Source organism: Colletotrichum phormii, assembly GCF_030913505.1.
Source record: "Colletotrichum phormii strain CBS 102054 chromosome Unknown BDP81scaffold_37, whole genome shotgun sequence".
Classification (NCBI taxonomy): Eukaryota; Fungi; Ascomycota; class Sordariomycetes; order Glomerellales; family Glomerellaceae; genus Colletotrichum; species Colletotrichum phormii.
The window spans coordinates 319,183-344,606 of NW_026851479.1; the positions used below are offsets into that span (position 1 = coordinate 319,183).

General features: G+C 50.5%; 9 protein-coding genes and 2 non-coding genes across 11 annotated transcripts; 9 read left to right on the forward strand and 2 right to left on the reverse strand.

Annotated features, from left to right (window-relative positions):
• Positions 1-1,780: 1,780 nt before the first annotated feature.
• BDP81DRAFT_466218 (aristolochene synthase) lies at positions 1,781-2,806 on the forward strand (the record flags this gene model as incomplete). The annotated part of the gene is made up of 3 exons (XM_060594373.1): positions 1,781-1,991; positions 2,053-2,326; positions 2,380-2,806. 3 exons carry the CDS (start codon positions 1,781-1,783, stop codon positions 2,804-2,806), a joined length of 912 nt encoding a protein of 303 aa, XP_060438306.1.
• Positions 2,807-4,541: 1,735 nt separating this feature from the next.
• BDP81DRAFT_334782 (pectate lyase) lies at positions 4,542-5,851 on the forward strand (the record flags this gene model as incomplete). The annotated part of the gene is made up of 6 exons (XM_060585796.1): positions 4,542-4,693; positions 4,748-4,926; positions 4,988-5,094; positions 5,159-5,277; positions 5,328-5,504; positions 5,584-5,851. The coding sequence occupies 6 exons, from the start codon at positions 4,542-4,544 to the stop codon at positions 5,849-5,851; spliced, it is 1,002 nt and encodes a 333-aa protein (XP_060438307.1).
• A 794-nt stretch (positions 5,852-6,645) lies between these two features.
• BDP81DRAFT_485641 (nucleotide-diphospho-sugar transferase) lies at positions 6,646-8,424 on the reverse strand (the record flags this gene model as incomplete). The annotated part of the gene is made up of 2 exons (XM_060595169.1): positions 8,400-8,424; positions 6,646-8,334 (listed from the first exon to the last, which is right to left on the reverse strand). The coding sequence occupies exon 2, from the start codon at positions 8,308-8,310 to the stop codon at positions 6,646-6,648; it is 1,665 nt and encodes a 554-aa protein (XP_060438308.1). The 5' UTR covers positions 8,311-8,334; positions 8,400-8,424.
• Positions 8,425-9,202: 778 nt separating this feature from the next.
• BDP81DRAFT_441871 (acyltransferase) lies at positions 9,203-11,179 on the forward strand. Its single transcript, XM_060591632.1, has one exon. The coding sequence runs from the start codon at positions 9,535-9,537 to the stop codon at positions 11,044-11,046; it is 1,512 nt and encodes a 503-aa protein (XP_060438309.1). The 5' UTR covers positions 9,203-9,534; the 3' UTR covers positions 11,047-11,179.
• Positions 11,180-11,893: 714 nt separating this feature from the next.
• On the forward strand, positions 11,894-13,723 carry BDP81DRAFT_441872 (uncharacterized protein). Its single transcript, XM_060591633.1, has one exon. It carries the CDS (start codon positions 12,243-12,245, stop codon positions 13,599-13,601), a length of 1,359 nt encoding a protein of 452 aa, XP_060438310.1. The 5' UTR covers positions 11,894-12,242; the 3' UTR covers positions 13,602-13,723.
• Positions 13,724-14,583: 860 nt separating this feature from the next.
• BDP81DRAFT_154634 (uncharacterized protein) lies at positions 14,584-15,469 on the forward strand. The gene is made up of 2 exons (XM_060581939.1): positions 14,584-15,224; positions 15,289-15,469. The coding sequence occupies exon 1, from the start codon at positions 14,712-14,714 to the stop codon at positions 15,216-15,218; it is 507 nt and encodes a 168-aa protein (XP_060438311.1). The 5' UTR covers positions 14,584-14,711; the 3' UTR covers positions 15,219-15,224; positions 15,289-15,469.
• Positions 15,470-16,347: 878 nt separating this feature from the next.
• BDP81DRAFT_t366 lies at positions 16,348-16,455 on the forward strand. The gene has a single exon. It is a non-coding gene; the product is annotated as a tRNA-Val (tRNA).
• A 5-nt stretch (positions 16,456-16,460) lies between these two features.
• On the forward strand, positions 16,461-16,535 carry BDP81DRAFT_t367. The gene has a single exon. It is a non-coding gene; the product is annotated as a tRNA-Ala (tRNA).
• Positions 16,536-17,501: 966 nt separating this feature from the next.
• Positions 17,502-19,219, forward strand: BDP81DRAFT_400470 (cytochrome P450; the record flags this gene model as incomplete). The annotated part of the gene is made up of 3 exons (XM_060588694.1): positions 17,502-17,735; positions 17,790-18,177; positions 18,231-19,219. The coding sequence occupies 3 exons, from the start codon at positions 17,502-17,504 to the stop codon at positions 19,217-19,219; spliced, it is 1,611 nt and encodes a 536-aa protein (XP_060438312.1).
• A 3,826-nt stretch (positions 19,220-23,045) lies between these two features.
• Positions 23,046-24,078, reverse strand: BDP81DRAFT_361288 (uncharacterized protein). The gene is made up of 4 exons (XM_060586420.1): positions 23,795-24,078; positions 23,545-23,707; positions 23,336-23,445; positions 23,046-23,266 (listed from the first exon to the last, which is right to left on the reverse strand). Exons 1-4 carry the CDS (start codon positions 23,911-23,913, stop codon positions 23,107-23,109), a joined length of 552 nt encoding a protein of 183 aa, XP_060438313.1. The 5' UTR covers positions 23,914-24,078; the 3' UTR covers positions 23,046-23,106.
• A 738-nt stretch (positions 24,079-24,816) lies between these two features.
• Positions 24,817-25,367, forward strand: BDP81DRAFT_334776 (uncharacterized protein; the record flags this gene model as incomplete). Its single annotated transcript, XM_060585794.1, has 2 exons — positions 24,817-25,148; positions 25,229-25,367. 2 exons carry the CDS (start codon positions 24,817-24,819, stop codon positions 25,365-25,367), a joined length of 471 nt encoding a protein of 156 aa, XP_060438314.1.
• Positions 25,368-25,424: the final 57 nt, after the last annotated feature.

The following is a 25,424-nucleotide window of genomic DNA, read 5'->3' on the forward strand; positions in this document are numbered from 1 at the left end:
ACATGTTAGTTTTTGTTTGACGTTTGATCGATGAACTAAGCTAGGTAGTTGGGAGAAGAGTTTCGTAGACATTGCCAAGCGGGCGCAGGGAGCAATTGACAACTACCAAAGCTCAATGCAACTTCAAGGCATCACGTTGACACGTTCTCCTTATCCTTCCAGAGTTGCAAACCTTATTTCTGATAGTTCATCTTTCACAAGCTAGATGTCCAGAAAAGGTCCCGTCAACCACAGAGGTCCTCCGCCGTAAGTCGCCACTTAGTGAGTACCCGGGGCTACCTTACATATCAATGCCATCTGAGTCTAAATCACTTCTTTTCGAAGAATAGCATTATCCCCTCCACGTGGAAGAAGTATTGACCCGCAGATGTTCGACCATTCCAGCCGGATTTCATCCATGCCTGGGGCGCTTGGGTGATGGATCCAGATAGTCGGATCTTGATCCCTGCCACGACGAATGATGCGTCATCCAGCACCGACACCTGACAGATCCACCAGACTTTTTGGCGGAACCAAGCACCCAAGAAACATGTGAAATTGTCTGCTTGAGTCTTGTCATTAGGGAAGCTCTTGAAAGAGCTGTTTTACTTGTGTCGACGCGGTTTGATCATCCGCTTGAGCACAGGAGGCGCTATGAAAAATGTCAATAAGGCTGTGCGGCTTATGGAAGATGCATTTCTGCGTACGTAAGATGCCCACCACTATCTGCGTTGACAGGAAACCAACCATCTTTGAGTGCCAATGTCGCCACTCCCGATGGCGAGCCTTGCAGAAGATCTCCATTATCCCGAATCTCCGAGAGGATACTCATTTGAGAGTCTGAGACCCTTAGAATGAACAAAACATAAGGAGCTTTCATGATTGGTGTGTTGGATATGGGCACCGTGTTTGCGCTTAAGCGGCACGTTCATGTTGGTGCACTGTACTATAAGTTTGCGGGAGACAATGAGCAAACATTGCAACCAATGTGGAGTTGATGGGGTCAAAGGAACGAATCAACAACACCATCTAGAGCCAAAAGCAAACATATGCATCTTCAACCCCATCAGCTTTCAGCTTCTGCAGTAATCTTTGGGCATCGACCCAGTGCGCTATCAGTGTGCAACACATCTCACTCCCAGCCTCGATAAGTCCATCTAATTCCGGAGGTGGGATGGATGTTTGCTACCCTCAATAACTAGTCAGTTCCTGTGGCGTCATGATCCTTGTAAAGATCAGTTCTCCGTTGGCTGAAGAAAATGGATGAGCTGCCAGATTCACCGGGAAGGGCCGTTATTGGACGACACGACGACTGGGGTGATTACTAGGACCATCTACTATCGAAGCAAACACGGTGGTTGCTCCATCGGTGGCTCCTGTCTAGATTCGATAAAGCCCTGCACGGTGGAACATCGCCGAGACCTCGCTACCAAATATGTGATTGAAGGTGCATTTCTGGATCCTCGATGCCTGGGTAGGTAGGCAGCCTGATATGGCCTCATTTGTTCTATGCCTTCGGGAATGGAGTCCCAGAAGTCCGGAGGAGATGGTACGGCTAGATCTGCTGCGTCTCATTAGAAAGTCAGGTTAACATGAGTCGCTGTTCACTTAAAAGGGCCAGCCTTTCCCGCGATACTTGGAAACTAATACTCTTGGGCCATCGCAGCAACGCTGAGTGCAACCCCTCTTCTCGACCTTCATCACCTTATCACTCAACTGATCTTTTACCTTTTGACTCAAAATGACCGTCACAGAGACCCCAATGGCTAGACGCAAGAACGACGACCCTCCGCGTTCTCACATGGTGGGACGACTCCACCCCTCCGGGTTGAAGATCACCATGGAGGTCAACAACTACTTCCTCAACAACTGGCCCTTCCCTGACGAGCGAACCAAGCTCCAGTTTGTTGCTGAAGGACTCCCGACATGGCACTTATGCCAGTACCCGACGGCCCGCGAGGACCGGGTCGGGGCTGCTTGCCGCTTCATGGTAATGCTCTTCCTTGTCGATGGTAAGTGGAGACTTCCTTATGCCCTTATCCGGAGCAGTTTCTGATACTTTCAATTTTGTAGACTTGCTAGAGCATCTTTCTCTGAAGGAAGGCTCATCATACAACGAACGATTGATCTCTATCGTCAAGGGCGAGACAGCGCCTGCTCAAGACTCTCCGATCGAGAAGATGGTACTGGATATCTGGGAAGATATGAGGTCCATTGCCAAGAAGCTCTCGGATGACATTGAAGAGCCTACCTTTGCGTTTTGGCGGTCTCAAAACGACAAGGATCGCCTGGCGAAGAAGAGTGTAGCAGAATACCTCAAGTATCGAGAGCTGGACGTCGCTTCGGCGTAAGTCTCATTACAGATCATATCAAGGTTCTATATTATCTAACCTTTCACAGGGTACTTCTAGCCACTCAGCGGTTCCAGGACGGAATCAGCCTCAGCAAAGAGGAGCTCGCCTCAGTTGCTGACCTCGAACTCAACTACACGCACCACGTCTCCGTCATCAACGATGTCATGAGCTGGGATAAGGAGCTTCGCGCTTCTAAAGACATTGCTGCCGAGGGGTCCATCGTCAGTAACATTGTGCAAACTCTGGCTGATGAGAGTGGCCTTGACTACGATGGTGCGAAGCGGATCTGCTGGGTCATGATCCGGGAGTGGGAGAGACAGCACGATGCCATGGTCCAGCAGAGGCTTCAAGAGGGTTGCTCAGATGCACTGAAGACCTATATGGAGGGTATCGAACTTCAGATGAGTGGTAATGAGTTGTGGAGTCGAACTACGCACCGCTATAACGCTCCTCACCTCAAAAGTTGTATTTAGAGATGTAGTTTCCTTGAGTTAGGTATCTTAGTTCACGTCACATCATTAATACATGTTTTTTACATGATGTCTTCCACTGTAGTTAGAACCAATTCGAAAGTTGTCGTTCAACTCATGCAAAGTCTCCACGAATCAGAGCGTCCGAAAGTAAATGGAGTCTGGAGGAGGAATTTCAAGTTTCCTTCTTTTATCATGTTCTTTGCAGAACGGTAAATATGAAGTTTTAAAACCGAAAACTCGCAGCATCCACCTCTGAAGACTGCGAACGTACCCTAAACGTTGTTCGGTAGCAGTGAAAGTTCGCTTCGTCATCCGGTTATTGACCTTCGTGCCAAGACTGGCTTGGCGATGCCAAGATATGTCAGGTCCCGTCAAATTCGACGTCGTCCATCTCACAGACTCCAACTACCTTAAAGGATGACTCGATAGCTAAATGGGACCTTTTGACTGTTGTCAATCTTATTCCTTCTCAAATCTTAGTTCCAATCGATTGGGACCCGAAACAATTCGGCAATCTATACCCGAATAAAACAACTCCTCGTGTTCGGAAGGCCGGCATCATACCTGCGTGGAGGCGAAGGCACAGGTTTACCCGCATATGCTCACAAGCCTGCTGCGCCCTGATTGTTGAGCAACGCATTATACATATGTACCCGTGATCAGAACACGCCTCACGCTTGACCATTCAATTCCTTTCTTTTCACAACGAACAGTTCGGTATTAATTACGAGGGCAGACTTGAACACACAACATTGAAGGATATAGAACATTTGCACACAATCGTTCTCCAAAATCTCGTGATATCAACTCCTCTTCATGAGTCCATCCTAATCATTCGCAACCGCACTCTTCCCACCACAGGAAAAACTTCCTGTAGTCAATTCCGTCCAAACAATGGCCTCAATTTCAAGGACGCGTCTTCAACCTACCGCCCTTGCATGAACACCTGGCAATCGCCAATCACACCCTCTTTTGCCCCCATGAGACGCCCCGGCTTCGACGGTAAAGGTCTGATTCCCGGATGGTGCCGGTAACTGCACGCTGAGCCAAGGCGAAATGCTGATTTGAGGAAATTTCCCCAATGTTTACCCCGGACACCCACCCCCCGTCCTGCAGTCAAGGGCTTGACTCTACATGACACAAGACGTTTCCCCACCGAATAAACAAGTCATTAGCGGACGGAAAGCTTCAACCTTAGTAGACAAGCTTGTTTCTGGCCGGAGTCTTCTCTTTTGCGATGCACCTGGATTCGATGGTGTTAGCGTGGGCAATCTCACCGGTTCTGGCTCGCAATTTTCCTTTGGAGCAGAGTTTCCTCTACGAGAGCCGGGTGAGCATCGGCAGGCCAGCTCGAGGGGTCGATGAGCTCCATTCCAGGAAGAAGCTGCCATTCGCGGAATGACCGTGGTTTCTAGTCCGTCCATCAATGTTACCTTCTTGTACCTCGAATCTCATATGTCGAGGACTTACCTGAAGCTATGCCTGAAGTCCGTAAGCGTATTCCGCAACCCGTGGAGACTGAGTATCATCTCGTGATCGTAGTCATCCCTGTTCCGTAGACGGAAAAGCATCCGATCGAGAGCTAGGAGGTCTTGTATAAGAAGATGGGCAAGAAACATGGATTTTCGGTTCTGGATTGCTCGGCACCCTCTATCCTCGACCTTGAACCCTCTTGGCAGTCCCGAAAGCTCCCCTTGATACCCTTTCATCGACCAATTGCACACAAACTCGCAAGATGAAGATTACCTCTGCCTTGGCCACGCTTTTTGCCCTTGCGGCTGCGACCCCGACCCCTACCGTCGACCACGTCGCCGAGAAGGCCCACCTCGTGAAGCGAGCCTCTATCTCAGACAAGGCGACTCTCGGTTATGCCACTCTGAACGGCGGGTAAGTTTAGTAGGGAGGGATCTTGAAATAAAGCAGAGCTAATGAAGCTTGTAGAACATCGGGAGGATCTGGTGGCACGGTCACCACTGTCTCTACCCTTGCCGAATTCACTGCCGCTGTCAACGAGAAGGATACCGCCGCGAGAATCGTGGTTGTCAAGGGTACCATCAGTGGCACTGCCAACGTTCGCATCGGTAGCAACAAGTCCGTCATCGGAGCATCTGCTGGTGCAGGTGAGAACCTTTCATCCCTCGTACTTTTCGCACACTAATTAATAATGTTTTCTCCCTACAGGATTCAACGGAATTGGACTGTACGTCCGCCGCATGTCCAACGTGATTATCCGCAACATCAAGTCTACCAACGTCCTCGCTTCGACTGGTGATGGCGTGAAGATTGAGGTGAGCAACTTTCCCCGACGTGCCATGGTGTGTCCAACAATATTGATGGATTTTCTCTCCTTAGGAAAGCATTAACGTCTGGATCGACCACTGCGAGTTCTCTTCAGCCCTCATCTCTGACAAGGACTACTATGACGGTCTTGTGGATGCTTCCCACGCTGCCGACTACATGACCATCTCCTAGTACGTCTTCTACTCAGCTGAAATAGGAGCTACCTGCTGACCTTCATCAGCACATACTTCCACGACCACTGGAAGACCTCTTTGGTTGGACACAGCGAGAACAACGGCGCAGAGGACAGCGGTCACTTGCGCATTACCTACGCCAACAACTACTGGGCTAACTTTGGTTCCCGCGGTCCGTCTCTGCGCTTCGGCACTGGCCACATCTACAACTCCTACTACCTCAAGTATGTTTCTCGTCGATGATTAGCATTGACATCACCCTTCCGGACTGGAATATACATACAACTAACACCATATGTCTAGCGGGGACTCTGGAATCAACACTCGCCAGAACGCACAGGTCCTGATCCAAAGCAACGTCTTCAAGAACGTCACTGTCCCCATTACTAGCCAGGACTCCGACATCGTTGGCTACGCTGTTGCCATTGATAACGACCTTGGCGGTGCTTCCAACTTGGCTCCCGTGGGCACCATGAACGCCAACTCCCCTCCTTACTCCTACAGCCTGCTCGGCTCCGCCAACGTCGTCGCTACTGTCCCCGGACAGGCCGGCCAGAAGCTTACCTTCTAGAAAGCGAAGTAGCGGTTTTAGGAGGCTCATCAAGGCTTCGGAAGGCATTGAAGGCTTGAGAAGCTGAAAGTTGTACATAATTGGTTCCGAACTTGAAATCAGTTTCTGAATCGGGGACGGAGAGAAGTCTGGAAGCACATAGCATTTACTTCATTGTACATATAATGCAAGATTAGGTAAAGTTTTGAGAGACGTTCCCGTACTTATTTTCTGATGCGGTCCATGTACTCATCACGATGATGTACCATCGCATCAAAATAAGAGATAGGTAGATCACGATTGGGGTTTGAGAGACTCGTGATTATTGGCATGAACCAAGTCGAACTGTTTGACATTGTGCAAGGGTGCTGCTGGCAATGAAAACGCGCTACCAACATATGTACAGGAGTTTTGAAGGGTATCTTCGTTCCCAGTCTTGTGTATGTCTCAGCCATTTATGTGTCTAATCATGCTACTGCTCATGTGTCCTGAGTCCTATATGACATACCGATCGAGACCAAGTGCTCAATCAGTAGACACAGCAGGATCACCATGTCACTGTCGCTCAATTACGCACGTCATGTACCATATCCCGCGCAGCTCTTCCGGCTGACTGGCTGGGGAAAATCAAGCTCATAAACATATATCGCACTCTTGACTCGTAACGCTTCGTGTTTGTCGTATTGCTTTTCGGGCGCGCGAAGTGATCTCACACGTCATCGTTCTTGCTAACGACGTGGCAACCGTTACCGTTCTTGAGATGACGGCGCGCTGAGGATAGCTCGCAGACTTTTGGGTCTGTGGAATCAGTTCCTTCATACCATCTTCAGCTCCTCTTGTGGTGCGGGATCTGCTGGAGGCAATTGAAGAGGCTGTTGAGGCGGCGGGAACATCAAAGGCTGCTCAGCAGCCCTTTGCTCAGCGGCCTTTTGCTGTTCTGCCTTTTTTTGATTCTGTTGTGCTTGGAGTTTCTGGAGATTCTCATGATCCTCGACCTTTTGCTTTTGTTCCTCTGGGGAGAGAGAGTTGAAGGCGGCGATATCTTGATCCCACTTAATGACACACTCAATATTCCAGTTGCACCTCTCCACTTCGCCGAAGATAGGGTGCCTGAAGCGAGGGTGACGACTGGGCCAGTTTGAGGCGTGGTAGTGGTGCTTGATGAGAGCGCCCCTGGAGTTATGGTTTCCAGAATCGGAGTGTCCCTGGCCAGCGGCGAAGGACTCGACGTTGCGGACGAGGATATTGCTGACAACTTTTGACTCGTCGATGTCGTGGAATGTGTCCCAGGTAATCGGCCCGGATCGAGAACGCGCGGTCATGACATCCAGGACGGCTTTGGTGAAGGCAGAGGGGCCAGTGCCACTGATGACCTCGTCAAAATCAAGCTTGACTGCTGAGACGGGCACACGTTGGTTCTTAGCTACATCACTGAGCCATGCCATGATGTTTTCGACAAGCTTCAGCATGACGGGATGGCCAGGTCGCGACATGAATGTCCATTGACAGAAGGACATGGATTTCTTGCCGAGAATCGGGTGGTCCTTGAAGTTCGGTTGGTCAATCTCGACTCCAATGACAAGATCCAGGTCGGTCTCGTTGTATCTTTCCGGGATCCATCGGCTGACAGGTCGGAGGTCCTCGACATCAATATCGGCGTAGACTCCTCCCTCGGCATACATGATCATGTAGCGGAGGAGGTCAGCTTTGATGATGGTGGCATTCACGTTGCGGTACATGTCGACGATGTCCGGGCGATCGAACCCGTCAGGGCCATAGTGTTCTTCGACGTACTCCATGTCGTTGTTGTCGGTGAGAACTTCGTACCGATACCCGGGATTCTTGTCCGTCCAAGTCCGCGCAGTGAGAATCTGCTCGGCCTCGAATGAGAAGGGTGCAACCTTCCAACTCTGCCATATCTTCTTGGGGAATCCACGAGTGCTTGCTTTTGAGTGACGGCCGCCACGCTTTGAGAGGTGTACAGGTTTAGGCATCGATCCGAACAAGTCGATGTTGAGAACGAGGAGTATTATGCAGACACAAGCGATGTACAAGGGCAGACATCTCCTTAGTTGTGTTGGGACTCTGTTTCTAAACAAATTTGCCTTGGTCGAGCCCGTAGGGCTCAATGGACTCAATGGACTCATGATGGGTGAAGACATGTTAGCCGAAGTCGTCCAAAGAAGTGGAGGTGTTCGACCGAAGAAGCTTTTGAACCAAGCTTTGGGCAAAGATGCGACAAGCATTAGATGATAAGAACAAGACGTGTGGGATGCATGTCGAAATTTGAGGAGATTTCTCCATGCAGGCACACAACCCCAGAGTATCCTCATCGCCGAGGCGGGGATTACCCTACAGTTGCTCCGACCAATTCCCCCACTCTCCTCGCTTATCAGTTGCACATCATTGTCACGAGCCGGGTGCCAGGGTAAAGAAGGAAAAACGCCGAGGTCGCCAAAGTAAAGTCGCATCGTGTTCATCCCGTCTGTGCCTTACTGACGCCACTGCCTTGCCTCAGTTATCTGATTAAGTTTTGGGACCTTCTGTGAGTGTGAGTGGCTGTCCTTACTAATCTTCGATACGAGCAAGGCTGGAACTGGAGCTCAACGGTTCCTTTTCTCATTCGTGCAGCCGGAAAGCGGCGAACAAGCCACCATCTTGCAATACAAAGAGTCAGACAGCTAGAGGATCGAAGCCATTCAGGCCAGTGGGGATGTGATGAGGACCACTCGTTGCGGCCGGCCGCATTTCGCGCCATAATAGCGCCGGGACGTTGAGCTTGTTTGAGTGTCTATTGGGCCGATCCTGGACACCGGCACCAACGGCTACGATAGTCAGGGGAGGCAAAGGCGGTGGAACCTTCCCAATCAGGAGGGTTTGCAGGAGGATAATGAAACTTTCACGAGGGGATTCTTACAATCTCGAACTTCTCAACCGGCCGAGTGGGCGAGTCGGAGAAGCGGTTTGTGTGTCGGATGACAATCCCAAGCTAGGCCGACTGAATGCTACGCCGCTTGTGATAGCTGCCAGGGACGCCCGGTCTGATTGCAACCGACGAATGGAAAAATGCGTCACGATGAGGGAGATGAGTGATATCGCTCCTACGCCGCTTAACTTTGATTATTTCGTTGTTGGACTTTGGAGTCTTAGCTTGGCTCTCCGCATTCTACCCCGGTCTATCCCCCGCATATTGGACCAGGAACCCCCGGAAGGATGGTGGACCTCTCATCCTGGACCCAACGCGCCACCCCGCATGATGTCTTGGCTCGACCGAGGAATCTTTGTTAGGTTCAGCTGGTTATTTCTCTTTTCCTGGCTTGTGAAACTCTGGACGAACGACTTCTTGACAGCAACGAAGTCTATGGGCCTTTGACTTTGCGCAGAGAAAGCAACGCAAGGTTCAGTCGATCAAAGATCAACGCCAAGCCGGACCAAACCCGCCCTAGGAGCAACCTCCTGTCTGATGACTGCCGACGAGCCCGTGCAGGATCTGTTGATACTGAAAAGAACCCGTGCCTCTTTTCCCAATCATCAAAATTTCCGGAGAGGCAAGGGTCGAGAACACCTCCTCCTGCAGCATCACGCAAGCGAGGACACCCTGCGGCCGTCCACGACCGTAAGCACGCATCGGTGTCAGCTTGAGGCTGAAAAGATTCCTCTTTACACTACTCATTGTCTTCAACAAAGTCTTCAACAGCCTAAACATGTCTCCGCGAAACGAAGGCATTCTCGACAGCCACGAGTGGGATGAAGTCAAGCCTACCTGGTGCGACAAATCCAAATGGCTCGCAGATGATAGCGACTGGAAACCTGCTTCCCTCATACGAACCAGGCGGCCATCTCGACTGAATATGTCCAGCTTGAGTTCCTTCTTCTGGGCCATCAAAGACACCAAGAATCCAGAGAAGCTGCGGCCCACGGCATACCTTGACGGCTTGCGAGGTTTCGCTGCCTTCTTAGTGTACTGGCATCACAACCAACTATGGGCCCATGAGCCTCACGTTCAGAATAGAATTTTTGAAAACTCCTTTGGATACGAAAACAGATATCACTTCATCGCTTTCCCCGGCATCCGTCACTTGTTTACTGGAGGCCACTTCTCAGTATCAGTCTTCTTCGTCATATCCGGCTACGTTCTCTCCGCTAAACCTCTGAGCTTGATCCAGTCCGGAGATCACGGAAAACTCGCAGAAAATGTCGGCTCAGCATTATTCAGGCGATGGCTGAGACTTTATCTTCCATTGATGGCGACGACGTTTCTCTACATGACCTTCCTCCACATGTTCGATATCTGGGTCGACAATATCGAACGTGCGCCAACCTGGAGAGATGATGTCTGGCTCTATTATTGCGAGCTGAAGAACTTCAGCTTCATCTTCACCACTGGAGGCGGCCCGTTCTTCAACTGGAACCCACACCTTTGGTCCATTCCAGTTGAGATGAAGGGCTCAGTCATCGTCTACACGTCGCTACTCGCATTCTCTCGATGCACCAGAAACGCCCGGCTCTGGTGCGAGGCTGGCCTGGCATTTTATTTCATGTACATTGCCGATGGGTGGTATGGAGCAATGTTCGTCATGGGCATGATGCTTTGCGACCTCGACCTTCTTGCGAAGAAGAACGACCTTCCCAACATCTTCAAGAGATTGGAACCCACCAAAATCTTCATTTACTACCACCTTTTCGTCGTCTCGATGTATCTCGGTGGTGTCCCGTCTTACACCGGGGACGTCAACAAGATGCGCGACAACCGCGGGTGGTACTATTTGTCCTTCCTCAAGCCGCAGGCCGTTTTCGATTACAAGTGGTTTTACCTCTTTTGGGCCGCCACCTTATTGGTGTCTGCGGTCCCCCGAATCTGGTGGCTGAAGAGATTATTCGAGACTCGCTTCTGTCAGTATCTAGGCCGAATTTCCTTCGCCCTCTACTTGGTTCACGGGCCAGTTCTGGGGACTCTGGGCGATCGACTATACACAGCCGTTGGGTACCACAAAGAAACGGAGCGACAACATCTCGCGCACCTGGTCGACAGGTTTCCATTACCAAAGATTGGGCCCCTCGGCTTGGAACCGGCCTTCCTTATTCCTCATGTGATAATCCTGCCTGTCACTCTTTGGATAGCTGAGATTGTCACGAGGTTCATTGACGAGCCTAGTGTTAGAATCGCTCAATGGCTCTACAGAAAAACCTTGCCTACAGCGCCAACAAAGATTTGAGATAGGCTGAGAGGGATTTGGCGTTCAGGCACATGTATTTCGGGACTGCCGAAACATTTACGGCATCTAGTACGACATAATGATTAGTGTAAACCACTTGTAATTGATCAATTGACAACACTGTTCTATCGCACAAGACTGGACCAAGACGCTCAGACAGACTACGCTCTCAATGTCACGGTGCAATCGGATTGGCTGCCACCCAGAGCCATGGACCTGAGCCATTTCTAGTCGAACTCTAGAGCGCGTCCAATATGCAGCGACGATGGACTTGCCACGCGGGCCACCAGGCTGAGCCCGGTGCTGACGGGACCGAGTCCGCCAGGCGCTGTCTAGGTGACTCAGCCTGCAGCGGGCAAAGTTAGAGGGTTGCCCATTCCGCCCGAACTTCAATTTCTCGTGTGTCTGCTCTTCCTATCGACTTGCAGCTGTATCACACCCAATGACGCTGCAAGAGCGGATGCTTTCCCCGAAATGGAATTGGTGTGGGAGCTCGTGAGGGGAACAGGATTGCAACTCAAGCCAGGGGTTCGCGCAACTCACCGAGGCAACTCACATGCTCACATGCTTGATGGAGCGAGATTGCAGCCTACCACTCTGCTCAAGGAGCTAATCTTTGATCAAACTCGAGAGTTTATCTCAGGAACACTCCATCAATAAGCTATGTGCATGCATCCTACTTTACCTGACCCTTCACACTAAAAATGTGGGTGGCTGGGGTTGACTAGCGATAGTCGGCCGCGCTTCTCAACTTCTAAGTGAGGGGAAGCTGGACGCTCCAACTCCCATGGTCGTATTTACTTGTTCGTCCGTTGATACCCATCACACGGCATACATCTCCCGAAAGCTTCCCCGTCTTTTCACTCTTAGCTTCAAGTCGACAGCCTTGCATTCCAGGTCCCCCACATCCCTTGGTACTGCTGTCTGTGATGCAATCGTGATTTTGGAGCTCGGCCAGCACATGTTGTGGAGAAACTTCGCGCCCCCAAAGTCCCAGACCTGCTCTTTCACGTATCCTCTCACTATCGAGTTCAAGCACGGAGAGTCTCCTTACACAGTCACCGCAAGGTTATCAGTCAATAGGACTAGCTTGATCACTTGACTCTGCATGCTGCGACCCAATTCCGACGTGCCGCACGTTCCAGTCGCCAGTGTCTCGACACCTCGGCGCATGCGGACAGCCCTCCCACCTCGCGATGATAGCTAGGGACTTCAAGCGCGTCATCCTCATTGTAGGCCCCTTCTTGTTTCTCGTCTATGTCGGTATACGGTGTCTCGACTTCAGAGACTCTGCTTCGGGTTTCGATACCTGGTTCGATCACATCTTCGCACCGAACTGGAGACAAGACGATGAGCTGAAGCCGCACTCCCGGCCGGCTCCTTCGGCTGCGCCGACGGAGGTAATACAACCTGTGGAAGGCGTGCCTGAACATCTACCCACGTCGAAACAGACACATCACGAGATATTCTCGACGTCGACCTTCAACAAGAAGTTCTTTGCCATACGATTCGGCGATGAAGCGGCGATCAACCCCAACATTATTCCACATCCCACCATTGAAGGCACCTTTGTCATTGTAGCGCAAAAGCAGAAGACAAACCACGACGACTCTGAGCACGTGGAACTCGTTTGCAATGCCACCTTCACGCTGGAAGGTCTCGTCTGCGTCGATGCGCCCACGGTTCTACCCATCGCAGCCACCAAGAGTGGCGATGACAAGTGCCCACCAAAATTGGCCTACATCGCTATGAACGTTGGGCCCCACGATGCGCGAGTCTTGTACGGACCCAAAGCACCCTTCATCGTATTCGGTTCCAACTCAATATTCGCCTGCTTCGGACAATTCATGCAAGACTTCCGCACGCTCGGGGACTGGGGCTTCGAGATGTCGTTGGACCAAGGTTTTGGTCTCGGAACGGAGCTTCAACGTCCTCCGCCGTGGGGTACGATGGAAAAGAACTGGTTTCCATTCTGGGACGAAGAGGGCGCAGTCTACGTCCACCATGACGTGGCGCCGAAGCGCGTCTTTGCAAAATTGAACACGGACGGCTCCGTAGGGCCGGATCTTGCGCCGTTGGCTGCCGGTGACGAGGCTTGCATGAGCAAGTACATGCCGAAGCTGCCGCCAGATCTCGAATCGATACATCAGGCGACGAATTCGCTGAGCATTACGTTTTGCAAGCGCAGCGATCCAACTTGTAGGGCCACTAGTGATAACACCTTCCTCTTTACGGTGTTTCAACATAAAACTTTCTATCAATTCCATAGCGAGTACGAACCGTATGTAATGGTGTTCCGACAAAAGGCACTGTTTGAGGTGTTCGCCATGTCGAAGCGACCGATATGGATACACGGCCGGGAGGAAAGACTTGATGGAGGGTCCGACATGTTTTATGTAACTTCCATGAGCTGGAAGAGGCAAGATCAGAGATATCACGGTTTCTTGGACGATGTGCTGTTCCTCTCATTTGGCATAGAAGATCAGAGGGCAGGCGCCATTGATGTCTTGGCTGAGGACCTATTGGCTGAGCTCGGGACTTGTTTGGAAGCGTGATGAAGTTGATACCTTTTTAGCACAGCGATTGATTAATTCGACATCCCTATGTGAAGTAGGAGCAAGATACTGCGCCTGCATTCTACAGGTTTTGCCAATATATTTTGACTTGCTTGAAAGAACTAGTGGCCTGTGTATCCATTCGGGCAGCATAAAAACGGTGATCGATGGAAGAATACCTAGGCACTGCTAGGTATGCTTGAGGAAAGTCGTTCAACAAAGGGGGAGAAAACACGTTTAGACAATCTTGGGCCCGTCCCAGCTTTGTCTCACTTGAACTCCTACCCAAACTCAGCCAACGGTCGAGTCCCTTCATAGCATTGCCTTGTGCGACAATGAATCCGGGGAATGCCCACTCACAAAGGTCCGCGGCTGGCCCCCAACATTCCACATCTTTCATCAGATAACGGACTACAGGCAAAATCATGATAAGGACCACGTTCATCACGGCCGCCTTGAAGACAGTAACTCTCCATGCAACTGATCAGGAGCCTGTGTTGCGTCGGTATCCCAAGCTTCTCATATCAAGCCCGTGAAGCCGCGATTGCTTGAGCTGGAGACAGACGACGTCTGATCGGCCGAGATGGAGTTGACGCCTTGAGACTTCCGCGTTCCGGCCAGGCGCCACTCAGAGTCCAGTCTGGATATGGCAGCAAGACCACCCGTTCCGCAAACGGAAGCATCCCATAACATCATTGGTCTTAGTCTCTGCCACATCCAGCCGCCCCATCATATTCCTAAGCTAATCCCAATCCATTCAACAACGACAATGCAATGACAAGCCACGAGGGCGTCACTGTAAGCCATCTAAGTGTCAATCCAAACCGGAAGCGGCACTTTGCCCCAGGAATTTGTCAACCATTGGTAGGCGTCAGAAATCTGGCGTTTCTGCAGAAGCCATTTCTCGCCTGTCCTTGGCTTATAAGTGGAATGTGCCCCCCTGTCAGCGCCCATTTGCATCTTCATCCGGAATTTCCACCACATGATTGAGTTTTTGCCAAACTCGGCAAGATCCCCAGACGCCGCGGGCACCGTTTCCGAGCACCCCTACGAATATAAATACCCAACATATCGTGACCAAGCGCGCCCCCTTCGCGCGGAAGCCCTAGGATGTACAACCCAAACGTCAAAATGATTAGCCCCGATCATTCCCTCACGTTCACCAACTTGGCGTCGAAGACTTTCGAGCTCACGCAACACAATGTGCCGACGTCCCCCGATATACGGATGATCCAGGACATCAGCCAGGCCACTCTGACGCCCAGAGATGGAGAATCACTCATGACATGGACAAAGGGGTGTTACTTTGGCAAGAGCGGGTTCGACGATGTTATGCTCTGCTGGCAAGAGCTGGAAGCCCTGACTTCTTTCTGTATCGGCATCGAATCTCCCGAACGCGGCTTTTTCAAGCCTATTCAGTCGCACTGGAAAGTGAAGTACAACGACGGCAATACGATCAAGGACTGGTTCTTCCCTTCCGAGAATCCATCAGACCCGTACACATTCCCGAGCACAATGGATGTTGATATATCCGTTACGAGTCATTCGGTGAAGGATCAGTTGGAGCTCAAAATCACGATCAAGGACAAGGCACCAAGTGCTGAGCTCAAATCATAGGAGTTTGTAAGTAATCCCGTAAATAGTACTTCCTACCACAGCCCAAGCTACAGCGCTAACTATCAGATAGGCAGAATGGGTACGAACTACAGCACGTTGGTTCTCGAGTAGGCATCCGTACGGCTTTGCAGGATATGACAACCAGGCGTCAAGCAAGATGGGACGGGAGATGTGCAGAGATGGGGGATGACTCAATACCAGCGTTATTTGCAAAAGTATTTTGGGAGGCGGTTTGTTTACATGCGATGCTTCGTACACTGTGTTTCTATTAGTTCATAAATTTGTTCAGTGTCTTAGTCTACCAAAGCTCTGCAGAACCAGTCTCCCGAATAGCACGCTTTGGAGTTTCAAGGTATACTTGTCAATTTTCAACTCGCATATCTACTTCTAGCCTTAGAACTCAGGAGCCAGCTATCCCCAGTTACTATCGACGTGAAATGGATGATTTCTTGGGATTTCACTGGAAATCTAATCTAATGTTTGACTGCAGGTCCGGCCCTCCAACTACCTCACCTACCTTGAACGATGTTGTCCTATTTTCCGCTTGTCAAGATATGAGGTAGGATACTTCATTCATAAGTAGAAAAGGTCTAGTTATTAGCTCTATGTGCAGTGATACTGGATCATATTGATATTCGCCTCACTCTTCCCACAAGCTTCTTTCTCATAACAGAGGGTCTCTAAAAGCAGGTCTGAGTCACAGACACACAAACACAAAGCTCTTCATCTACTTCCTCGCAGTTCTACTCTTGCTGAGATTGGCTTTCGTATTGTTTTCTTTAATTGCTGACAAGGGGGCATTCGTGCACTCCAGGAGTCAGGAACGATAGGTACTCATCACAGGATGGCAGTTGATGCAGGTCAAGGTGCGATCAACTTTCTCCGTAGGATTTGACAATGAAGGATGCATATCAGGTAACCACACTGCTCCCCTTGAAAGCTATTCGCGCTACCTTACACTGAAGCTTCCCAAGTTGATTCCTACCGTAGCTGTGGGACCCTGACAGGGCCAAGCTTCAGCTCTCCACAACTCGTGCCCAACCATCATCTTCGCTTCACGAAATTCTGCATCGGGAACGTGGGGGCCAAACATGAAGCTACCCACCCTGCAATTTGACCATCACAAGATGGTCTGGTGGTGTAGTTGGTTATCACGTCAGTCTAACAGTCCGAGATCTCCTCCCCGAATCTCCCCCTGTTCCACTGAAGGTCTCCGGTTCAAGTCCGGGCTAGATCATGATTGGGCGATTGTTGGTTTAGTGGTATAATGACCGCTTAGCATGCGGTAGGTCCTGGGTTCGATTCCCAGATCGTCCATCTTTTGCCGGTGGACATGTCGGTGTGGTTGAAGTTGAGGCTTCTGATGATTTTTGGCCTCCCATGATGCTGCGTCACCCAATAGCTGCATGTCAGACGCAGGGTTGCATTACCCCTGGTCGTTTTGACAATGGCAACCCGACAATTTGGAAATCGACGTTTTTCCGATCAAACCAATCGGTAGAAGATTGTCTTTGCCCAATGATAAGTCAGAAAAAGCGGATTTCCTTTTACGGTAGAGTGGCTGCTTACACGCGCTAGAGTGCGGAGTGGGAACTCCGCGAGCTGACATCGCGCTAAGGATCAGGGTCTAGGCAGGCTCTAATGGGATAAGGATAGGCGAATGCGAGACAGATATTGACTCAAAAGTGCGAGCAGAAGAGGTATTAGCGAGTTTCGATCAAGAAATGAGAAGGGCGACTGAGTGAAGTTGGTTGTGGAATGTGTAATGCGAACGTGCACGCTGCATGTGTTCTGAGAACTCAGGAATCAACCAAGCTTCTAACATAAGTAAGTAGGTACTAAGGGTCCATTCAGTTGGAGTCACTGCAGTAACAATATTAACATACTGAGCGTCTACCAACATGCTCTGATGCAATACGACCAAAGAGAGGCTCATAGCAGCAAAGTGCGAAAGATCACCCCCATTGGATCCGAGACAGCCGATTGAAGTCCAGGCATGCAAATTACCGCCATTGACTACGTGGTAACGGGCGCGCTAAGAGGACCATCATCCCTGTTTGGCTTCCCTGTGAGGCCCACCTCCCCAACTCTACAGCTCACAGCTCCAGCCAGTCTATTTTACTTTGGCTAGCGAGCAGATGGGATGGAATATGTCAGCATTTAGGGACCCCTTTAAAGCTCACACGTTTCGCCCAGATTTCCAGAAACATGTGGTGAACTACGTCTCACATCTCTCTTGCTCAATCACCACGACAGCGACATTGTCTCACTCCACGGCCCAAGATGGCGCCCATATCGCAGCTTCTCCCTCCAGTTGCCAGCTTGTCAGGCATCGGCCTGCTCGCGCTCGGGTCCGTGGCTCTATTGTACATCATCAGCAGAGCATTCCTCAGCATCCCGTACCCTAAGGGCATCCCGCTCATTGGCGAGCCTGATGGTGCCACACGATTCAGCATCCGCACGTATCTGCGGTTCTACACGGACTGCCAGGGTCTTTTCCGTGAGGCCTACGATAACGTGAGTCGATTCTTAGCACTCGTACCTGCCCCGATTTGCTAACTTTGTACCCAGTACGCAAAGAAAGGAAAGCCAGTAGTCATCCCAGGCATCGGTTTTCGCCATGAGATCATCATGCCTACGAGCTCGATGCGATGGGTTCAGGCGCAGCCAGAGACCGAGCTTGACCCCAGCACCGCTTTTGCAGAAGTCGATCAGGTTCACTGGGCTCTTGGCCACGACCGATATGTTGTGGATGCGTGGCAAGGACTCCTCGTCAAGACCGAGATGAATGCAGTACTGGAGAACATTTGCGCTGCCATGAACGAAGAGCTCGGCGTTGCCTTTGACAAGTGGTTTGGAACGGACCCGGAATGGAAAGAAACTGACCTTTTTGAGTCGTTGAAGATGGTTGTTGCGCAGGCAGCTAGTCGCTTTACCATCGGTCCGGGCCAGGATCTTTGTGAGTGTCTTCCAGCGAGACGACTTCATAGACATCAAACTGACGTAAAGTAGGCCGAGATGAAAACTACCTCAACCTCAATTTCGATATCATTAACCAGCTCATCATGAACGCCGGCGCTTCCGGGGCCAGCCCTCGAGTCCTTCGACCTGTAGTCGGCAGGGCAGTTAATTTCACGATACACGGCAAGATCAACAGACTAAAGAAGATGTTTGAGCCTCTTTGGAAAGAGCGTCTCGAAACCATAAAGTACGAACGCAACGATCCGAACCACATTGAGCCTCAAGATCATTTACAGATGATGGCTCGTTACGCCAAGGACCACCGACCAGAAGAGTTCAACGATTTGGACATGATGACGCGCCGACTGATCGCAGCCAACTTTGGATCTATGCATCAGACCAGTATTCAGGCCACTAACATGCTTCTCAACATTTTGGGATCAGATACGGAATTCAACACGATTGCAACTCTTAGAGACGAGGTTGATCGTGTACTGTACGCCGATGGAGACAACAACTGGACAAAAGCCAAAGTCAGCAAGATGGTCAAAGCCGACAGCGTCGCCCGAGAGACCCTGCGCCTGAACTCCTTCGGCGGCCGTGCCGTCTTCCGGAAAGTCCTGGTTGACGGCTTCAAGACCCCCGACGGATATCATCTCCCCAAGGGAACCCTGATCTCTTTCCTTGGACAACCTGCTCAGACGGATGGCGAGGTTCTAGAAGACCCGCTGAAATACGACCCCTTCCGCTTCGCCCGCATGCGTGAGGATGCGGCCGCAAAGGACGAGAAGGCGCCCCCAGTCAGCTTTGTCACCACGAGCACCGAATATCTGCCTTTTGGACACGGAAAGCACGCATGCCCTGGTCGCTTCTTGATAGACTTCGAGTTGAAAATGATTATCGCCTACGTGCTGGGTCATTATGATGTGGAGTTCCCGGCTGAATACAACGGCAAGCGTCCGGCGAATTACTGGCTCACGGAGGCATTGTTCCCACCAAATGGGGTCAAGCTTCGGATTAGAAGGAAGACCAAGGATTGATGGACTGTAGGGGCGATGGCTGCTTGAGGGATAAAAGCTGGAAATGCGGAAATAAAGCAATGACTTTGAGTTCGATGAAGCCAGGAGGGTAGTTTGGAAGTTTGAGAAGCACGGCCTGTATGGTTTTCCAAAACAGATGATGGATCCGAGATACTTCTCATCAATTCTGAACTAGGCGAATGCCGCCTCAAACTTGGAGTGCCTTGGAAGGAACTTGAAGTTTCCATCGCGAAATTACGTAGACCTCCCCGGCTACATTACATCTAGCGGAAAGCCTCGTCAAAACGTGGCAATTATTTACCACTCGACTTAAATAGCGCCACTTCCATTCTCAACGGGGTACGTAGTAAGTCGTTCCGCTTCTCCTTTTTCTCGCCGTCTAGCTTGTCAATACTAGCAGACCAGGCCACGTAATTCGCGTCAAAGAAGGCTATGTAAAGGATGGTCCCATGTCAATGAAGTTCTAAAAGGATCGCAGCGGTACTAAAGAAAATCCGTGAGCCTACCTGAAAGTTTATCTACGATTAGCGCTTCACTTAACGCAATTAACGTAAATCTAGCCTTCTAGTTGATTAATGTCACGGGCTGGAGTCCGGTTGAGATCTCCGGCCTTGCCGGAGCCGCACGCACACCCCTCTGCTGGGAAGCTGTCCGACCGCGACCTGTAATAACCAATTATTACATTGGATTATATTACAAAGCGAGGTAGTAATTAGAAGACTTGTATAGTAGAAAGTGGCTTGATTCCTCTAAGTGGAAGATCCGTATGAGGATCATATCTATCCCATCGAGTGCTGACTGACGCCATTTTTGCCAAGCCCCAAATCCCCACTATTTACACTTTATTACCCCGCATTTAAAGGGGTACATTGACGATACAACATTTACCACTATGCTCTTTTACCTGTTATCACTACTATTACTAGCATTTCAATTGATGCTGCAATGTCTTCTAGTGATTCTGATACCTCTATTGCTTCCAATACCTCTATTGCTTCTAAAACTTCTGTTACTTCTGTACTCAGCACTATAGTAGTTGAGGTCTACCCAGAAGACCTAGCTGCTGCTTGTAATACAGCTTGTAAGCCAGACGGCTGTGACGAAGCCACAGTCCGGCCCTGTGAACCTCCGGCTACCGAGCATGGCCCTCCGGGCTCCTTCCGGCCCTTTGAAGTACCAGCCCGGGCCCAAGAGGTCCGGGGGCTGCCGGCAAGTGTTTGGCCCAGACGTCCGCAAGGACCTTCCAGTCCCTAGGGCAATCGACGAATACAACCACAAGATGAATGGGGTTGATGTGAGTGACCAGATGAGGTCTTATTATCAATACGGTCACCCTATTCGGCGAGGGGGCTGGCAGTCCCTAGCCTGGAATTTCCTGCTGGAAGTAGTAGTTGTGAATAGCTTCTTATTACAGCTCTGGGGTAGCCCTAGGTGGCAGAAGGTGGAATCCAACTATCAATGGCGGCAGTTACTAGCAGCCCAGCTTATTCAACGGTTTGGACCATTAGCAGGCGGGCGTAGACTATCACGACCTAGACGTACAGACATGAGGAATACCTCTATTCCATGGGAACAGCATACAAAAGGGTCACGGAAGGTTAATTCGCCTTGCTCTTATTGTAGTAATCTGAGGGCAATAAGAAACCGCCAGACTCTAGGCGAGATATCTGGGAATACCCTCACGCGGCGTAAATATACGAGGAAGGGCTGCTTAGACTGTAACGTACCTTTATGTACCCAGGGGAATTGTTGGTACCTCTGGCATACGCAGAATATGTAGGCAATAGAGGTACTGTAACCCTATTGGTTAACTCTATAGATTTCCAACCCCTAATTGGCTCTACCCCGCCCTTGGCAAAAATGGCGTCAGTCAGCACTCGATGGGATATACCGTACAAGACGGGTAATCGGCTTGTGGAAAGCGGTATCGTACGGCAGTAACCGGCAGCGCCACGTGTGGCGCTGCGACACATGTAATAATAAGATAAGGATCATTTAGGATTAATATAATCTAACATAACTTAGGGGCTAAACGATTATTCTAGATTAGAATGATCTAGGGCGACCTAAAGAATAAAGGATATATTCAGAATCAGGACTTATATATAGGATAGACTCGAGCCGGGCTCTCGGACAGACTTTCCATAGCTTCTTCAATAATTAACTTCGTATCAGATCTTATAATCGCTTTCAGCTATCTTCCCTGAGAACCTCTTTGATAAGACTACGATTGATCACCGAAGCCTTCCCTTACCTTACGACATACAGACATAGCTTCCCTGAAGCTATCCCCGACTACGAATACTGTTACCAGTTCCGCAGCCTCAACTTCTGCAAACATACCTCACTACGACTAGCTGGCCGTAACACTGCGTGCCATAACTCGTGACATTTTCTAATGGAGTTGCCCTCGAGACTTACATGAACACAAGGAATCATGATGACGCGGAGGTCAAACCAATCGTTGATGGTTGCTTGCCGCTGGAGGAAGTTGGAGTACGCTAGCCCGGCCTCTGATCTCTCTGCTTTGGCAAGCGCTTCGGGATTCAACTTCAAATCATTGATAAGTATATCTCGCCAGTCATTGACCTCCTTCACACTGACTGTAAGTCCAGTCACTTCTTGCTGGAACGTTTCCCAATCGTCGTCGGGAATGGTGTTCATTCGGAGAGCTTGGAAGCCGACATAGTCGATAAGATAGAAATAGTCCTGCTTCATTCCGCTACAAATAGCTTGCGTGGCAGTAATAGTTGATGGATTTCCTTTCGTTACCAGTCCATATTCCTGATAGTATGGTAGGACTACCTCATCCGGGTTCTGAGCAGCAAACCAGATGAAGGAATTGCTCATAAAAGCCTCCACGGGATCTTTGTTGCTTGGATCATTCCACAGCGCATCAGCGAATCCATTGCTGCAGTCTATTAGCTCGTGTGACACAATCACGCTAGTCGACTTTCTTATCAGACCGATCACCACAAGTCCTCAGAACCTCTCTCGGGCTTCCACCGCGATCGTCAAGGACAGCCTCGAGGTTGTCATCCGCGACTTCAGTAACGCCTCGCGCTGAAAGATAAGTGTTAGGCAGGCTGAAAGGTGTAGAAATCTTAGATAAGTCCATTACCGATCTTTGGATATCGGCATTCTGAAATTGGGATGTCAAAGTTGAAAGTGTCAGTGCACGTTTTGGATGTTTTACCGAGCGTACTTATGCTCATCCGTCGCCGGTCTGTGGAAACGGCCTTGCACATTGTGTTGAACTTGTGGTGGGTTCAGAATGAAGGTGTTACGATTCACGAAGAACCTGTGTAGTGCAAGTGCAACCACAGGTGAATTCAGAAGCCGCTAGGAACACACTGTTGATGCCACACGGCGGGCACAAAATGTTGTTTACTGTTTACTTTGATGAATGTGGAAAGGCGAGAGTTCCACCCACTTCTCTAAAGATGTTTGCAAGGAAGAATGTGATGTTTAATGCGCTGGGTCGATGTGGAACACGCTATCGACCATAACCGAGCCTAAAGTTTCACACATGATGATCGAGATTTCTCGCCGTCAAATGGCTTTGAACTTCATCTTCAGCTTTAGCCTTAAGTTGCACTGTGTCTGAACGTTCGTGTCACATGAAGTCGACTCCGTTCCATTCCCAGAATAGGTGCGGATAACTGCAAGTCTGCACCGAGCCTGTCGGCAGTGCCGGTGCCGGACCATGCCTGACACAAGACAACCAACGCATATTCTCATTGCTGCAGACTTGGACTCGTGCAGACTGGCGCACGTCAACAATCACCCATTAAGTATTTAAGTCGGCCCAACGTGTAGGTAGTCTGTCCAGATTTTCATAATGCGGGACGCTATGTATATTAAATACCAGACAATAAACTCCACAATCACCCCTTCAAGCTATCGCAAGGGATATTGGAGGGCACACCCGTCGGGTTGACAAAGTAGTCGTGGTACCAGTACACCTGCTTCTCAGGCTTGGTGGACAGATTCGGCGCCTCGTCGACACCCTGAGTCGTCTTGAGAACAGTGTACTGCGTCTTGTAGCTAAAAGTCAAGCCAGTCAGAAAAGTCTCCCTTTGTTTATCTCTCAATCGAGCGTCATTAAGAACTTACTAAATCTGCGAACAGCTGCCCGCCTTGAAGTTATTCTCGATGCGCCCGTGAGCCTCATAGACAGTCGCCGTCGCATTGTTGTCTGCGATGAACGTTGTGTTGGGGAAGTGCTATCCCCACCCCGTCAGCCACGATGGAAAGGAAGAGAAAAGAATCACTTAAAATGCACGTGGGTTATTTGCACAGAGGATAGGGAGGGCTTGACATACAGTAAGAGACATGCTGCCATCGGTAGGCAAAAACCGCTGCTTGCACTTGGTAATGGCATCCGCGCCGACGCAGTGGATGCTCAGCGTCGTCTGCATGCCGTCCGCGGTGAAGAAGTCGGTGTACGCCGTGGTGGCGGTGGGATCTTCTGCAGGAGTGACGAGGCTAGACAACACAGACGTCAATACATGGTTTCTCTAAAGTTGAACCAATGGGGCTTTGCAGTTCTAGGAGATTGTGCGCGCAACGTACGCATTGAGAAAGGCCTTGAACTCGGGTTGCACGCCGGGCTGGGGGTCGTAGTCTGTGAAGTCAATCGCCGCGACGAAGCGGGCGGCCAGGAGGGCGGGGAGGGCAAAGTTGAGCTGCATCTTGGGATTAAAAGGTGCAAACGATTTCCGAAAAGAGTGACTTTTGTGAGTGCGCTTTGCAATGAGTGGTGATGCTTGACGTTGGTTGCCTATGAATGAGGCTCTCGTGAAATGGGGCCGGTGGGATTTTTTAGAAACATGAAAGCGAATCGGTAGTCCAGTGGTGGTGGGTAAGTTAGTCAACGCAGGGCTGTGTCTACTATCGACGTTTCGCACAGAAGATCTTCATGCAAAGAAACTATTATGAAAACCGTGGAATCATAATAGCACAAGCGCCCAGCCTCCTAGGTTTCCGTACGGCGAAAGCGAGAGGCTCTTTGAGTGGGCAATATGCCAAACACTGCACTTTTTGCGGCCGGTTCGCCCCTTATTTCGGCGCAAGTTGACCGGTCCGTCCTAAATCCTTAAGAAACGACCATCTGGAGATGTTGCGGGATCTATACCTAAGCATCTTCCAGACTAATCACCCACACAAAAGTCCCCCCAGATATACGGGAAAAGGCTGGGCCCGAGCTGGGGTGCGCCCTGCCGGACATGGGATGAAGGTTTCCCAGAGGCCTCCCGTTTCCGCAGAGTGCCGCGCCGCCCGCCCCCTTTTCTTTTCTTCGGAGCATCCGGCTGGGCCGCTGCCGCCGACGGGGGAGAACTGACTGACTGACTGTGAAGAATCCCATGTCAGGAGGTCTTGGACCGGACTCGACGTGAACGAACGCGGGGTCTTGAATAAAGGGCAGGGTAAATGTCTTGAAAGTCACGAGCTTCAGCATCCGCTTGCCTCTCGAGACTCCATACCGTTTGAACCCCTCTCAGTCTTTACCGCAAAGCATCCACAACAAATCGCCAAAAATGAAGCCCTCGACAACCCTCCTCTCCCTCACCGCAACTCTCGTAGCCGCAGTCGACATGGCGCCCTACAAGTCCTCCGCCGGCGTCGACGTTGCCTTTGCCGACTTCGTCTCGGAATACTACCGCACCTCGGAAGACAAAGCCGCCACCACCACCTTCACAAACTTCTGGCCCGCGGACGGGAAGATGATCCTCGCGGGGCGGACCTTTGAGGGGTCCACGGCCATGCTGAGCGTAAAGCAGTCGCTTCTCCCGCCGACCGGGAATAAGTCGTGGTGGCATCTGATCCGCGGGGCGACGGTGGGCGGGGAGACGGAGACGGATAAGACTTTTGTGGCGGAGATTGTGGTGCAGACGACGTATGTTGGGTTAAACTGTTCTCAGGCGTAGTAAGTTTTTTTCTTTTTTGCTGATCTTGCATCTTTTTTGAGTTGAATCTTTTGGATAAAGGTACTGACGATTGTGGTAGTGGGAGCGCGGCGTTTACTGTCCTCAAGGATGCTCAGGGTACCCCTAGATTGGAGCCGCATTCGGAGAGCTTGAGCGTCTATAACCTCACCGTCTCGACGACGGATTCGCCCACGGATATCCCGTGCAGCAATTCTTGATCGAGTAGACAAAAAAAATAAAATTCTAGCGTAGTTTAAGACGAAATGGATTCACGA